The 17211-nt window shown below is 48.4% G+C and overlaps 1 protein-coding gene across 5 annotated transcripts in view; it reads right to left on the reverse strand.

Moving 5' to 3' along the window:
* The window catches only part of ZNF341 (zinc finger protein 341), a 40187-nt gene extending 25087 nt beyond the window's left edge, over positions 1-15100 (reverse strand). For 2 of the 5 annotated variants that reach the window (XR_015139124.1, XM_086332313.1), the window contains exons 1-5: positions 14975-15100; positions 8585-8695; positions 6691-6887; positions 3570-3719; positions 333-584 (exon numbers count right to left, since the gene is read on the reverse strand). Coding sequence is in view for 3 of the 5 variants with exons in the window: in XM_086332313.1 (XP_086188439.1) it covers positions 333-584; positions 3570-3719; positions 6691-6887; positions 8585-8695; positions 14975-15005 (741 nt within the window). In the remaining 2 variants the exon portion in view is untranslated. Of the gene's footprint in view, positions 1-332; positions 585-1661; positions 1748-3569; positions 3720-6690; positions 6888-8584; positions 8696-9457; positions 9560-14974 lie in introns of those variants that run through there. The other 3 variants (XM_086332316.1, XM_086332314.1, XM_086332315.1) reach the window with 3 other exon arrangements.
* Positions 15101-17211: the final 2111 nt, after the last annotated feature.

Raw genomic sequence — 17211 nt, forward strand, 5'->3', positions numbered from 1 at the left:
TCCCCATATACTGTATTTCTTACACAGCCATAGCTAACTGATACACCTAGCTTGCTAAAACATATGAGACACTCACATATATAATTTTGGAATCCTTTCCCCAAAGGCAGGTATTTTCTTGACTGTCCTGAGCTCCCTGAGGGCAGCTTGTATTTCTGCTACAACCCCTGCTTCATTCCACCTTCTCATGGGGTGCATTTTACTTTTACACGTATGATAGCTTGAGCTGGTTTTGCCCCCACAGTATCTCTGGCATCAGAAAAGGCTCAGGTTATCCATGACGACTATGACCAGCTTTCCCCTCTTCACCCTGAGCCCCAGCGTCTGCTCACCTCCAAGGGTGGGTAGGGCTGCATTCCCAGTGCTTGGATCTCTACCGTTCCACTCCCGGTGAGGGGTGCTGTGGCGCTGTACACCTCCACGACGCCATTCCCGCCAGGGTTGGGACGCCCAGCGGGGCCCAGGCTCTGGGGTGGGGGTGGTGGGGGTTGAGGGGGTGGGGGCGGAGGCAGCGGTGGAGGGGGCGGAGGAGGAGGTGGAGGCTGGGCCAGGTAGTTTGGTGCAGGATGCATATTCAGGTTACTCTGAAATCACAAGAGAAAATTAAATTGTCACAGCCTCCTGAGACCAGCTGTCTGATTTATCAGCAGGGAAGGACACTTGCCTTAGCCAGCCATGTGGGAAGAAGAGAGGAAAAGGCAGAGAGCAGGCATGGAAACCAAATCATGGGAGAATTCCAAGGAGCCATCAGTCTGGTATTGCTGTCTTTTTTCTCTATGAAAGTCAGCAAAAATGGCCCAGCTAGTACAGAAATGAGTTCATAGAGCGGGCCTAATGTTGCTGTCTTTAGAAGGGCTTGCTTGTAGGTCTGGCTCTGAACTGGCATCTGAGAACCTGCCTTGTAGAAGGTTCCCCGGTTTTTTGTTTGTTTGTTTGTTTTGCTGCACTGTGCGTCATGTGGACCAGGGATTAAACCCACGCTCCCTGTCTTGGAAGTTCGGAGTCTTACTCACTGGACTGTAGGGAAGTCCTGCAGGTTCCCTATGTTGCTAAGGCTGTTCTGCCCACCTGGGGCACTGGCCCTAGTGTCCAACTACCTAGACAGTTTGCACAACAATGTGATTTATGGTGAACAGCTCCTTCCCACCTGGGTATCTGGAATTGTGCTCTGTGGCTGGAAGCCTACATGACATCCTCAACAGAAGCCCTGGCCTTAGAGTCAGAGGTGTTCTTTCCTGGCAGAAACTCTGGGCACTCTTGACTGCTGGAGGATGCCGTATGCCCCCGAGCAGCCTCTCCCCACTTTCCTGAGGCAAAGAAAGCTGGAGACTTGGAAGAATGCTGATTTCCTGCAGACTCCAGTTGCTGGGTCTTTCTTCCTTGCTGGTCCTGCTATGTACCCTTCTACATTAAACCAGCCAAGAGCACAAGCATCCTGAGTCCTGGGAGTCTTTCTAGAGAGTCACGAAATGTGTGGGTGGCTGTGGATCCTTGAAACACAGCCACTGACTTCTAGCAATTGATTCTACAAAAAAAATCAACCAGGTAGGCAAAGATAACCATACACAGATGTTACTTGTCATTTTTATAATAGCAAAAACTGGCAACGACTACATGTCCTCCCACTGGAAGTTTGGCTAAAGACAGGATGGTCCACCCACCTGGAATGGAACAGAATCCTTTGTGGCTGTTACAGTAATGGTGCTGATCAGTATTCAATAAAGGGTGCTTCTCTTAATTGCTGTTCCTTGGGTTCCATGGTCAAATATGTCGGGGGAAAAATCAGGGTTGACAAAATCAAAAGTATTTCTGAAGTATTTACTGAAGGAAAAACCCAGGGACACAGCAAGGGAAGAAGTGCAATGCTTCCACCTCAGGCTGCTTGGACCAATGATCCTTTTTCTACTGGAAAATCCCAGGGAGCCACTGTTCCGAGGAACACCTCAGTAAATACTGATGCAGGGTTGTAGGCATAGATAGAAAATGATGTTAAACAAAAAGCAAAGTAAGAAAGGGCTTCCCAGGTGGTGCAGTGGTAAAGAATCCGCCTGCTAACGCAAGAGATAGAAGAGACTCAGGTTCAATCACTGGGCCAGGAAGACCTCCTGGAGTAGAAAGTGGCGACCGGCTCCAGTATTCTTGCCTGGAAAAATTCCATGGACAGAGGCGCCTGGTGGGCTACAGTCCATGGGATCACAAAGAGTCAGATACAACTGAGTGCACAAACAAAGTGAGAAAAGCAAGTTCCAGAACAGTGCATATAAATCCATTTATATAGATGGGTATATTTTAAACATATTTATATAAAAAGCTATTTCTATCTCTATTTGCATTCGAAGGTCAGGAAATCCAGACACCAAAATTTTGGTAGTGTTTTCTCTCAGTGGAGGGAGTAAGAGTGCTTGTTTGACTTTCCAATTTTTATTCTGTAGAATTTCAAACCTACAGAAAGGCTGCAAACAGAATACAATGAATGCTCTTTCTACCTCATTTAAGTCACCAGTTGTTACCATCTTGCCGCATCTGCAGTACACATGTGTGTGTACATATACACACATATATTCCTGCGTTCTGTTAAGCCCCTTGAAAGTTAGCTACAAACATCATGACACTTGATTCCTTAAAACTACTCAGATGCATCTCCTAAGAACAAGGACATCCTCCTATGTAACATTTGATGAACACACACAGGAAATTGAACAGATATAATACTATTATCTAAAATATTCAAATTCCTCCATATTCTTATCTCCCTAAGTGTCCCAGTAAGGCCTTTAAGGCTTCCCTCACTGCAAACCCCCACACCCTATCTAGAATCCAACCAAGAATTGCAAATTCAGTCGGTTGCCCTGTCTCTTTCGATATTAAGAATAAACTTAAAAAAAAAAAAACTTTTCTTTTGTGTACTTTCTAGTGTTTTTCTAATGGACATGGAACACTTCCACAAAGAATAAAAATAGAAGGGCTTCCCTAGTAGCTCAGTGGTAAAGAATCCACCTGCTAACCCAGGGGACACGGGTTTGATCCCTTATCCAGGGAGATCTTACATACCGCTTAGCAACTAAACCCATGTGCCCCAATTATTGAGCCTGTGCTCTAGAGCCCAGGAGCCTTGACTACTGAGTCCTCGAGCCACATCTACTGAAACCTGCTCACCCTAGAGCCTGTGCTCTTCAGCAAGAGAAGCCACTGCAATGAGAAGCCTGTACACAGCGACTAAAGAGTAGCCCCCAATCTCCCAAACTGGAGAAAAGCCTGTGCGCACAACAATGAAGACCCAACACAGACAAAATTTTTAAAAATATAGTAATTTTTAAAAAAAAGAATAAAAGTACGAGTCAAAAGAACTGGACTATGGCTATGAAACCCCAAAGTCAGGCTATGGGTCCCAGCTGAACACATCAGCTTCCCCATCCACAGAAGGGCTGGCCAAGGGAGAGCAGACAGTCCTCCTTAGCTTGAAGAAGAGCTGGGGTCAAGCCCCTTTCTTTCTATGAGAGTCTGAATCTGCAGGAATCAACCTGCTGACCAAAAATCAAGATCCTGTGAGAAACTGGCCACCTCCTTACCTGCACAGGCTGGGGGCCTTGGGGCATGGGCTGGTCCAGGGACGTGAAGGCTGACATGGCGGACATGAGCACGTCATCGCTTACCAAGATGTTCCCCTGCACCAGGGTCTGGATCAGCGGGGACGGGGGCACTGTGATGTACGTGGAGATCTGGACAGTGAGAGAGACATGGAAAGAACATGTCTGACGTTCTGGAAGGAAGCAGACGGCATGGTAGAAAAGATCTGGGTCTGGAGTCCCACAGACCTAGAGTCCATCTCCACCTCTGCTACTGCTCCCTGTCACATGACCCTGGGAAAGTCACACCACCTCTCTCAATCTGCATTTCCTCATCTATCAAACGAGGAGAATAAGTTACACCTCCCTGCAACGTCTATAACCTATGATCCAGCAACAATCTTTCCTGACCTCTGTCCTAGAGAAACATTCATACCTGTCCACAAGGAGTCCACACAAAAAAGAGTACCCTGCACAGCCTTTTTTCTAATAGTGAAAAACTGGAAATAACCTTGATGTCCATCAATAGGAGGCTAGATTTAAAAACATGTAATATAGTCATGGATAGAATACTACAGAAGGCAAGTAAGAGGTACTGCATGGAAAATTAAATTTTATAATAATAGGTACATTATATATTCTCATCTTTAAAAATCCAAACAATACTACTATGTAACTCCTGTGGGTACTTCAGTAAGTATGTGAAAATATATTAATACGCTCTCAGGTTAACAGCAAAGATGAATGGCAGACCTTACAAGAGGGTGTCAAACATGCAGTGACTTTCCCGTTGTAAATGCAAAGGGTGTTGTGTTTATTTGTTGCCATTCTTTTCTGGCATCTTCTTAAGTCACCTGTCTATAGGACCCCTGGGGACAGCAGCAAATGAGTCCCCAATTCCAACAGAAGTCCTTGCCCTCAACCAAGCAAGGACAGCCTGGGCAGGTTAGGGACGCACCCCATGTCACCGCCAGGAAAGACAGTGACACGTATTTTTACAATGCTATATGCATTAGCCTGAGACAAAAAAAATGGGAAATCATTTCCATGTCCATCCAGCTCACTTAGGCAGAGGGATTTGGGTTTGCCCCTAACCAATTGATTGTGTGCAAAGGTTTTCTCCTTGCCCAGGACTGGAAGAATTTCCCTCTCTTCTATTGAAAATAGAAAGGGAGTCAGGAAAGAAGGAACATCTTCTACTAAATGAAACTCATAATCAAGAAGTGAGAAAAACGACTATGTTCTGTGTTAGAAAGCGTCTGTGGTAACTTGAAAAGTTTCAGTGCACACTGTCCTAGGGATCTAGGGGTGAGAATGTTTATCCTGATGGCAAGAATTATGTGTATACAACCACGGGGGAAAGATTAATGTTTTAGAGCAGCAGTCCCCAACCTTTTTGGCACTAGGGACCAGTTTCATGGAAGACAATTTTTCCACAGACTAGGTACGGAGCAGGGGGGTGGTTTCGGATGATTCAAGAGCCTTAAATTTATTGTGCACTTTATTTCTATTATTATTAATCAGATCATCAGGCATTAGATCCCGGAAGTTGGAGACCCCTCATTTTAGAGGAAGAAAGAGATAAGAGGAAGTTAAAGGGAAATCTAACCCCATGACCTGGCATCCTGGGACAAGCCCAGCCTCCTTTATGGGGATTCTTTACTCCCTCTGAGCTCCCATCCATGGTGTCTTTGCTCTAGAACTGTGTTCCTGACTGAGGACTCTGGAAGCTTCTCCAGATACCCCCAGCGTGGTTACCTGACCTCTAGATTTGTCTATCTGTCTGCATTTTCATCACCTCTACTTAAAGGTCCAGTGGGCATCTCAAATTCAACATGAGCAGCTGAACTCCAAATCTCCTCCACGTTCTCCCCACTTCAGTTAATGGCAACTCCAACTCTGGGCACACTTGCCTCCTCTTAATCTCACCCCCTACATCCAATCCAGCCACTGCCTCGGCCAGTTCCACTTTCAAAATATTTCTAAAGTCTCATCCCTTCTCTCCACTCCACTGCTATTATCCTGGTAAAGCCACACACCACCGCCCACTGCTGGATTTATACAGTAGTCTCCCAGTGGGTCTCTGGACTTTTCTCTTGACTCTCATCAAAATCTGTTGGGGTAAGGGTTGGGGACAGTTAAGGAGTTTGGGATTGACACGTACACACTGCTACATTTAAAATGGATAACCAAAAAGGACCTATCCTATAGCACAGGGAACTCTGCAAAGTACTACGTAACAGCCTAAATGGGGAAAGACTTTGAAAAGAATAGATAAATGTATATGTAAAACTGAATCACTTTGCTGTATTGAAAGTAACACAATGTTGTTAATCAACTGGACTCCAATATAAAATAAAAAGTTATTTCCTGAACAACAAAAAAAATCTGGTCTCTACAGCAGCTGCAGTTATCTAACTGAAGTATTTGTTGCTGTTGTTGTCAGTCGCTCAGTCGTGTCCGACTCCTTGTGACCCCATGGACTGTAGTCTGCCAGGTTCCTCTGTCCATGGGATTCTCCAGGCAAGAATACTGAACTGGGTTGCCATTTCCTTCTCCGTAAATCAGACTATATCCCTCTCCTGCTCAAAACCCTCCCATGGCTCGGATCTCATGCAGAGTAAAAGCCACACGATTTGCCAGGGTCTCCCTCTTGCCTCTCTGACCATATCACTTCTTACCCTCCTCCTCACTCACTCAGCTCCAGCCCCTCTCACCTCCTTGCTGTTCCTGGAATAAATCCAGCACACTCCCGCCTCAGGGCTTTTGCACTTGCTGATCTGCCCCCAGAACACTCTTTCCCCAAGATGCTGCATGACTATTTCTCACCTCCCAAGGTCTCTGCACAAATGTCACCTTTTCTCAGAGCTCATCCCATTGAGCATCACAGACAAAAGGGCAAAACCTCCCAGCCCTGTCCTGGTATCCCCCCTCTGCACTTGTCCTGGGAGAAGTCCATCTCCACATGTGTTTTGGGTGGTGTCTATCTTACCTTTTGCCACGGCAGCAGTGACCTGGTCTCTCTGTCCACTCCTGTACCCCTGGTGCCCACAAAGAGCATGACACACAGTGGGTGCTCAAAAAAGACTTCAAAGCTGAATGAACGAAACGAATGAATGAATACCTGGCGATTGGGAGGAGGCGGGGCCTGCTGGATGGCTGAGGGTGCTGCCGAAGGTGTGTAGATGCTGTTGGTGGCCAGTGAGACTGTGGCCAGGGGCAGGGCACTCCCTTGGCACTGTTCCCTCTTGTGGGTCATAAACGCTGGAAGCGAGTTGAACTGCTTCTTACACTTCCCGCAGAGAAAGACATCCTCATCATCTAAGGATCACACCCGCAGAGTAGCAGAAGGAGAGAAATAACGGAAAAAAGCAACAAAAAAGGAGAGGGCATCAGTGAGAAATGGGAGGCCCATGGCTGGACCATGAGAAAGGCAAACTAACGGCATTCCATCACTCAGTGCTTGAGGGTCAAGCATCAACTCTGTGCTTCCCATGAGCTTTCAAATCACATCAGCACCTTCAGGAATATCCAGCCAGGTTCACACAGGTATCAAAAAAATGAGAAATCAGGAAATAGTAAGGTGGCTTCGCTTCAAGGTTGAGACAGTCAGAATCTTTATCCTGCCTGAATTTATTTATTCACCAGTCCCCAAATGGGCTGCATGATCACACTCCTGGGTGCCTCTGTATCCCCTGCTCCCCCTGCCAAGCTGCCTCTCCCAGAATGACTCATTCTGCAAGGCTCAGCCTAGATGTCACCTCCTCCAGGCAGCCCTCCTAAAGCAATGTTCACAGTTCCTTCCTCTGAGCAAACCTCTCATCACATTTTCCCCATCACCACCATATTTTGCAAGGGAAGGAAATACGTCTTATTTACCACCATAACTACAATATTTTCTGGGCACATAGGAAGACTTCAGTGGATGTCTGTTGAATGCATGCAAAACTAAATGAAAGATTAGCTACAGTTAACACCACCCATAACAGAAGGCCCACTACAGGCTATGTACTGTGCCAAAATTTTCAGTATTCACTCTTCCTTCTTAAACAATATAAATTTTAGTGAGAAACATGGCCATCTAGTTAAAGAACTTATTTCCTAGACTTCTTTGCAGCTAGACATATCATGTGACTAAACTCCGACCAATAGAATAAGAGAAGAAGTATTCTGTCCCTACAATTTTCTCTTAAAAGGAAGGGGTGTGACTTCCACTTCCTTCTTTCCTCCCTTCCTATTGGCTGGAGTGTGGAAATGAAAGTGGGAGGTTGGAGCAGCCATCTTGGAACCCATGCTGAGAGCAGCAGAGCCATACAGAAGAAGGGGTCTGAGTCACTGGGACTTCATACCACAGAGAAACGTTAATCGTGCACAAATTACAAGAAACTTGCATTTCTTATTTACAACAGCTAAAACCAAATCCCAAGTACCAAGTACCCTCACAAGATTACTATGAGGTGGACTACCATCCTCATTGTACATACGTGGAAACTGAGGCTCAGAGAGGTTAACTCATTTGCCCAAGGTCACAGAGCCAAACTTCAGGAGCATGGATTCAAACTAGGTGCATATCTCTCTTTCCCCAGCATGGTTCCCAAGTACTCAAAAATCTTTGTAGCATGAATAGATGAACACACAGACTCATACAGGGCTCTAACAAAAGCCCTCTTCTTGTCTCAAGAGCCTGAGTTGTAAATTGGAGAGACTCATGTTTAGTGTCATAGTGAGGAGGCTGAGGAACTACTTTGGGTCAAAGGCACAAACATCAGGGCTCCTAGTCATTCTCTGTCATGATCCCCACACTTACTAGGGGATTGAGGACCAGTGGCCTCAGAGCTAAGCAGAGAAAGGTCTGAGCCTGAAGATCCAGGCTGGGAGGAAAGGGAGAGGGTTCAGACATCGGAGGACAACCTGCGGACCACAGTGGGCAGTTCACTCCCACACCCCCCATCAGCCCCACCTGTTTTCCACAGGAAGCCCCTTACCCTTCCCACTGATGAACCTGAGCAGATACTTACCCAGTGGCTGGATAGCAGGGGGTGCACTGACACTCTGGCCAGTTGGATCAGGAACTGCTCCTTGGCCATCCAACAATGACTGGACGGCCAGGACAGTCTGATTGTCCATTCCTGAAGAAAGAAAAGCAGTCTTTTTGGAAGGTGAACCCAGCATCCTGCTGTGACTTCACCCTTAAAAGCCAGACCCGCTGCAAGGCTCCGATGGCAAAAGTGGTTGGCCATGCCCTGATATGCATTCTCTCCTGCTTCTACTATAACAGAACCCAATATTTGGGACTAGAAACATGGCCCCAAAAGAAAGATCACATTTCTCAGCCACTCTTGCAGCTAGAGAATGTCTAAGTTCTGGCCAATAGGAGTTTTGGGGAAGTTTTCTTAAAAACTACCTGGTAGGAGACCTCCTTCTTTGTCTGATCCTCCATCCTGCTTCCTAGAACAAGAAGATGATGGTGGGAAGTCCAGCCGCCATCCCAGATCATGAGGACAAGGGCCAGGCCCTAGCCACTGCAGGGCAAAAAACTGGCTAGATCCTGGGCCTCTGGGGACTGGTAGAACACGGCCACTGTCACAGCTGTAGGGGGCCTTTTTCTGGACTCCCACACGAGAGAAATAAACTTCTAGCCTGTTTAAGCCAGTGCTAGGTTGGGCTTCTCTCTTACTCATGGATGAATCTAATCCAAAGGGCAATAACCCCTCTGGAAATCATGTTACTGAGTCTTCCCCAACCACACCCCACAATGCCACAAGTCTGTTTGTACTTGGGCTTCTCCTGTTTTCTAATGTGTGCTTATTTTTTCAGGTCCTCAATAAACAGCGCAATCTGGGTTTGGGTCAGGGGTTGGGGGCAGTTCTTGAGAAGTTGACTACACTTACGTTTTCCAATCAGCTGTCACTGTTGCGATTCTCAGTAGTACGCTGTCCAGCCAAGTCACAAGCTGGAGGACAGGCCCCCTCACACCTAAGTGGCCCCCAAGGCATACTACCTCCCTCCCAAATAACCCAGAGGGCTGCCTCTTTCTCTCCATCCTCACAGTCAACCTCTCAGCTCTGACCTGGACACCTACCCCAGCCCCTCACTGAAAACCATTTGATCCTGCGGTCAGACTGAATCCATACTTCTCCCTGTGACGGTACGGGCTGTGCACCTCCTGAGGCCAGCCTTCTCTCCATCCTCTCCGGCTCCTGCAGAAGCCACTCTCCACCAGCTGGCCCCTCTCACACTGTGCCCACAACCTCTCCTTCTCATCAGCGGCTACACACATTCAGGTCTCTCTAGACAGACTCCATCGAACCCATGTTCTCATCTCTCTTCCCTTCAACATCAAGCATCCACTGAGAGTTGTCTACACCCTCCATCTTCTCTGGCCACTTTGCAATCCTCCTCCACCCACTCCAGGGGGGGCTTAAGCCCCCAACAGTCCACCAGAATCACCAAAGAGCAGCCGGCAGCACTGGACATTCCTTCTTGAAACACCCTCTTCCAAGGCTCCAGGGCGCCAGTTTCCTGGGTCTTCGCCCATCTTTCCACTTGCTACTTCCCTGCCTCCTTCACTTTCTTCTCCTGTCTGTCTCCTACATATTTCTGTTTTGAAGGGTTCCTTCTGTCTGGCTCTCTCTCGCCTCTCACTCTTCCACTCTCCCTGAGAATCCTCACTCACCCTCATCTAGTTCTCCCTATTATCTTGAGTGTCAAACCATTTTGGGGTCCATCCTCCCCAGAACGAGGTTCAGTAAATCTTCGATCATGATGCGAAATTGCACATCAGCATTTGTGTGCAAACCTGTACCTGAACGTTTATAGCGGTTTTATTCATAACAGTAAAAAACTGGAAACAAGTCAGATGTCCTTCAGGGGGTGAATAGTTAAACAAACTGCAGTTCATCCACACCACAGAGCCTCGCTCAGTAAAAAGGGCCAAACTATTGATATAAGACACAACTTGGGTGAATCCCAGGGAATTACAATGTGTGAAAAAAGCCATTCTCAGAGGTTATATACTTTATGATTTTAATTACATGACACTCTTGAAATGATAGTATTTTAGAAACGGAGATATATGTATAATCATGGCTGATTTGTGTTGTCACAGGGCAGAAACCAACGCAACACTGTAAAGCAATTTTCCCCCAATTTAAAAAAGAAAGAAATGGAGAACAGAGAACAACAGATCAGGGTGCCAGACATGGGGGATGGGGAGCAGGGGAAGAGGTGGATGTGGCTACAAAAAGAGCAACATCTTGCAGTGAAAGGATGGTTCTGTAGAGCCACTGGTTGTAATATTATAGGATAGCTTTACAGGATGTTACACTGGGGGAAACCAAGTAAAGGATAAACAGAATCTCCGGTATTATTTCTACATCTGCATGTGAAGCTACAGAAACAAAAAGATTTCAAAATAAAAAGTTTAATTTAAAAAAGTACTGCCTGGGACGTCTCTGGTGGACCAGAGGTTAAGAATCCCTCTTCCAATGCAGGGGATGTGGGTTCAATCCCTGGTTGGGGAACTAACATCCCACAGGCGGCAACTAGAGGAGCCCACACATTGCAATGAAGATCCGTGTAGCCAAAATTTAAAAAATTAAATGAAAAATACTGCCTGTCAAAACTGTGGAGACAATAAAAAGATCAGTGGTTGCGGGGGTGGGGGGACTGATGAACAGGCAGAATACAGAGAATTTTTAGTGCAGTGAAAATATTCTATATGCTAATAGAACAATGGTAGATATGTCATTATACAGTTGTGCAGTAGAATGTACAACACGAAGAGTGAAACTCAAGATAAATGATGGGAACTTCCCTGGTGGTCCAGTGGGTAAGACTCTGCCAATGAGGGAGACATGGGTTTAATCCCTGGTCCGGGAAGATCCCACAAGCCAAGGGGAAATCAAGCCTGTGGGCCACAACTACTGAGCCGGAGCTCTAGAGGCCATGACCCACAACTACTGAAGCCTGAGAGCCTAGAGCCTGTGCTGGCAACAAGAGAAGCCAACACGATAAGAAGCCTGTACACCACAACGAAGAGCAGCCCCCACTCGCCGCAACTAGAGAAAGCCCACGTGCAGCAATGAAGACCCAGCAGAACCAAAAATAAATAATTTAAAAAAAAAAAAGATAAATGATGGACTTTGAGTGCTTACGATGTATCAGTGCAGGTTCACTCTTGGTAACAACTGTACCACTCTGGTGAGTTATGTTGATTAAAGGGGAAGTTATGAATGTGTAAGATCAAAGAAGTCTCTGCATCTTCCTCTCAACTGTGTAAACCTAAAAGTGCCCTAAAAAAATAAAGTGCTTGATAAAAATGCTGCCTACCTATGCCTCTATAACTCATGCTTTCGAACTACCGTGCTGGAGAAGACTCTTCAGATTCCCTTGGACAACGAGGAGATCAAATGAGTCAATCTTAAAGGAAATCAACCCTGAATATTCATTGGAAGGACTGATGCTGAAGCTGAAGTTCCAATACTATGGCCACTTGGTGCGAAGAGCTGACTCATTAGAAAAGACCCTGATGCTGGGAAAGATTGAGGGCAGGAGAGGAAGAGGGCAGAGGATGAGCTGGTTGGATGGCATTACTGACTTAATGGACATGAGTTTAAACAAACTTCAGAAGATACTGAAAGAGATGGAAGCCTGGTATGCTGCAGTCCATGGGGTTGCAAAGAGTCCGACACAACTTAGCAACTGAAGAACAACAAATCTAAAACTCAAACTAAATGTGTGGTTCCTCACCCCTAAGTCTGCTCCTCTCCTAGTAATCCTCATCAGTAAGAATAGGGTACCACCGCCCACCCTGTCAAAGCCCCTGGGACAACCCCTGATTCTTTCCTTAACCTATTTCCCTTCCCACCTTGATTTCTAGCCCTTCAGGAAGTCTAGCCTAGTCTGTCTCCCAAAGATCTCTCAGATCCACTTTCTCTCCATCCCCCAGCTGTCCTCGGGGCCCAGGCCACCATTAGTTCTCAGCAGGACGGGGCTGTGGTCTCAGCTCCCTGCTGCCACTCTGGCCCCTCCTGTCTGTTCTCAGGGCAGCCAGGGTGAACTTTATAAAACATACATTAGCTTGTGCAGCCCCCCTGCTGAAAACTCCTTCTTAGCTCCATACTGATGCCAAGATAAAGTTCAGAAGCATCATCTCCAGCTGCTCACATGAACCTGTGAACCCCAGACCTCTCTTACCCCAAGGCGTTTTGGACTTGCAGCTCCCACTGCCTGGGTCACTTCTGGATCCCCACAGTTCTGCTCCCCTTCTCCAACCCCAGCATAATCACACAGTCCAAGGAACTGATTTTTCCTTTATTTTTTTTATTACTCAGTACACACACACAAACAGGACTTCCCTGGTGGTCCAGTGGTTAAGAATCCACCTGCCAATGCAGGGGACACAGGGTCAACCCCTGGTCTGGGAAGATTCCATATGCTCTGGAGCAGCTAAGTCGGTAAGCCACAGCTACTGAGCCCTAGAGCTGCAACTCCTGAAGCCTGAACACTCTAGAGCCTGTGCTCTGCAACAAGAGAAGCCACGGCAATGAGAAGCATGTGCACCACAGCTAGAGTGGCCCCTGCTTGCTGCAACGGGAGAAAGCCTGTGCAGCAACAAAGACCCAGCGCAAAGGTAAAGTAATAAATAACAAAGCCAAAAGCAAAATTGTTTTTTTAAAAACACACACAAAAATACACACATTCTTATAGTGAAAATTCAAACACTGAGGGAGTCCCTGAACCTAAAGAGGAAGTAGACCTCACCTCATCCTACTGGCCTCTCATCCACTGACTTGGTCCTCCCATCACAGCACTGAAGGCCAGCTGAGGTTGTCCTCTTTTACTGATTATCTTTTCTATAATTATATAATTTCTGGGTCCCTCACCAATGAGTATTCCTAAAACTTAACTTTTAGGGAGGTTTCGGGGAAAGAATTCTGATCCTCCAAAAGTTAAAAGACACGCGACTGAGACTTCCTGAGGAGTTGTAGGACTCAAAGCCTCAGCCATACACCAAGAGTCCAGCCTACTTTCAGTTTGCACTCTGATTACACACACGCTCATCCCATTCCTCTAAGAGCATTCTTGGATCTGTATCGCCCCTGCATCAACTCTGTGACCGGCTCTGAGTTCCCCAAGACTTCCTTTCCAGCTCCCAGCAAGTACACATGGAGGTCCTTTACCTTTGTGCTGTGTGGAGTTGCTCAGTCCTGTCTGATTTTTTGCGACCCCATGGACTGTAGCCCGCCAAGGCTCCTCTGTCCATGGGGAGTCTCCAAGCAAGAATACCAGAATGTGTTGCCCTGTTTTCCTCCAGGGGATCTTCCCAGCCTAGGGAGTGAACCCAGGTCTCCCGCATTGCAAGCGGATTCTTTATGGTCTGAGACCTCTGCCTTTGCCTGGCTCCAAAGCTCACAATTCCCAGAGCCTGAGGGCCATTCACATGCTAGGATCTGACAGAGCACAGGATAACCAGCAGGTGCCCAGTGTTTGCTGGTTTGGGTCTGGGAACTCGGTAACCCGGCCAACCACACCGTTGGCATCCATCCTTTCTTGATGTGGGTTTTTAAGACCCTGCACCCCAGAAAGGTACACAAAGTAGGCACCCAATGTTTGCTGCTTTCGGGTGGCATCAATCCTTTTCTGGCCCGAATTAGAGACACTATGCCAAAGCACAAAGCACACAGTTGGTGCTCAACGCAAGTTCTTCAGGTGCTTCCCTAATGGCTCAGTCGGTAAAGAATCTGCCCACAATCTCTGCGACCCAGATTAGATCCCTGGGTGGGGAAGATCCCCCGGAGAAGGGTGTTAGTCACGCACTCCAGTATTCTTGCCTGGAAAATCCCCATGTTCCCACTGGGTGCAGCCCTTCCCAAGCCTCGCATCCACGGGGCAGCCTAGCTCACCCCACACAGTTCCAGGCCTGGTTGCACCCCACCCCCGGCTCTTCCCTCCAGGACACTGCTCCCCGCGCCCAGCTCGCCGGGGACCTGGCGGCTGCAGCTGTTCCGGTCCGGGCCGCCCCTCCCCGCGGCTCCAGCCCTCCCAGGCTGTTCCGGTCTCGGTGCCCCCCCCCCCGGCCTTCCCTCTCCCGCTGTTCTTGTCCCGTGGCCCCCCACTCCGCTGGGCCTCGGCTCCCGCGGCTGTTCCATTCCCGAGACGCCGCCCCCCCTCCCGCCCCACTGAGCCTCAATTCCGCGGCTGTTCAGGCCCCTCGGTCCCCCACCCGCGCCGGGCCTCGGCTCCCGCGGCTGTTCCGGTCCCTGCCCCTCCCGCTCCGCGGCTGTTCCGGTCCCGATGCCCTCCGCCCCGCGGCCGCCACGCGCCCTGGGCCCGGCGCGGCGGGTTCGCGGCGGGAGGGGGCACAACGCGGAACAGCCGCCTCCCCCGGCCCCGCCGCCGCTCACCCTCCAGGGCCTCGAAGATAGTCTGCGCCATTTTGGAGCCGCCGCTGCTGCTGAAGCCCGAAGCCGGGCTACGCAAGCATTGTGGGAGCGGCGGCGGCGGGATCGGATCCGCCAGGGGGCGCCCGGTAGCCGCCGCCGAGCCCCCTCACCATCCCGGAAAGCCGAGAATGACCCGTGGGACCCCCAGGATACCAGGACTCTCCCAGCCCCGCCTTGATGACCCTGTCAGCGGTGCACATGGACTTCTCTCCCGGCCTCACTTGATCCCCCCCAATCCCATCTCTGCCGCAGAGAGGCGCCACCAAACCTTGTTTTCTAGACCCCTGTCCCCCTCACTGGACTGACTCCCAGCTCTCATGACACAGACCTCTGTCCCACTGCGTGCCACCTCACAACTCTGCAACATGGACCGAACACTTGCATAGTACACGGTATCCCCACCTTTGCAACACCAACCCCTATTCCTATCCCATCTGGACCACCCAACTTGGTTGCAACATGGAGTCCCGTCCCTTGTCATAGACTTCTCATTCCCCTTCCCACACTAACCACCATCTCTACGTATTGGGAGCCACTGGCCTCTCCCCACATGAATCTCCTCTCTGCCTGGTCTTAAGCCCCCATCATCTCAGAGATTCCCCTTGGCTGATACATAACCCCCTGCTTCCACTTTTTGGGAACCTCCATTTTCTCTTCACACAGGCCTCCATCCCTGGCTCTGGAGGATCCCATTTCTGTTATAGAAACCCCCAATACCCACCTCAGCAACCCTCCCAGCCCAACCTCACAGGAAACCCATCCTGGTCTCCCAGGGATCCTCCTGCCTCCTTTGGATCCCCCATCACACACACAGACCTCTCTATCATCTTCCTTTATGTTCCATCAGCCCCTCCTTGGAGACTTATTATGTACCAAGTTCTCCAATACTTTGGCCACCTGATGCGAAGAACTGACTCATTGGAAAAGACCCTGATTCTGGGAAAGATTGACGGCGGGAGAAGAAGGGGACGACAGAGGATGAGATGGTTGGATGCCATCACCGACTCAATGGACATAGTTTGAGTAAACTCCTGGAGTTGGTGATGGACAGGGAGGCCTGGCGTGCTGCAGTCCATGGGGTGGCAAAGAGTCAGACACGACTGAGCAACTGAACTGAAGTGAACTGAACTGAAGTTCTATAATTGCTCGGGGAATACAGTGGTCCTTTCCCTTAAGTTGGTGGAGGGGGTGCAAACCGACACTAAATCTTTTAAAAGATTATTTAATTACAAGGTATGATGTTTCAAAGAAGTATACTTGGGTCACAATAAAGAGTTGGGATGTGCTTGGGAGGGAGAGGCGAACCATGGAGGTGGCCAAGAATCATGATCTCTCTCCCATGGGATTTCCCTGGTGGTCTAGAGGTTAAGAATCCACCTGCCAATGAGGGGAACACAGGTTCAATCCCTGGTTTAGGAAGATTCTACATACCAAGGAGCAACTAAGAGCCTGCGCCACAACTGCTGAGCCTGTGCTCTGGAGCCTGTGAGCCACAGCTACTGAGCCCCCTCTCCCTAGAGCCTGTGCTGTGCAACAAGACACCACAATGAGAAGCCCTCGCAGGACAGGTAGAGAGTAATCCCCGCTCACCGCAACTGCAGAAAGCCCACACATAGCAACAAAGCCCCAGAACAGCCAAAAATTAATTTAAAAAACGATCTCTCCCATGAACATGGTCATATGTTCCTACAAGTGGACTACCATAGATTTCACTTTAAATATTCTCCTTGTTTTTTCTTAAATACCTATGTTAGCCTCATCCAAAGCAATCATCACAAAAATCACAGTTTTCATTTTCTTATATTCACTAAATATTGTTGTTCAGTTGCTAAGTCATGTCTGATTCTTTGCAACCCCATGGACTGCAGCATGCCAGACTTCCCTGTCCTTCACTATCTCCTGGCGTTTGCTCAACTCATGTCCATTAAGTCAGTGATGCCATCCAACCATCTCATCCTCTGTCGCCCTCTTCTTCTCCTGCCCTCAGTCTTTCCCAGGTTCAGGGTCTTTTCCAATGTGTCAGTTCTTTGCGTCGGGTGGCCAAAGTATAGGAGCTTCAGCTTCAGTATCAATCCTTCCAATGAATATTCAGGGTTGACTTCCTTAAAGCTAGTGGAGGTGATGGAATTCCAGTTGAGCTATTTCAAATCCTGAAAGATGATGCTGTGAAAGTGCTGCACTCAATATGCCAGCAAATT

This window comes from Bos grunniens, chromosome 13, assembly GCF_055505025.1.
Source record: "Bos grunniens cultivar Pamir isolate PY7600 chromosome 13, Bosgru_T2T1.0, whole genome shotgun sequence".
NCBI lineage: Eukaryota > Metazoa > Chordata > Mammalia > Artiodactyla > Bovidae > Bos > Bos grunniens.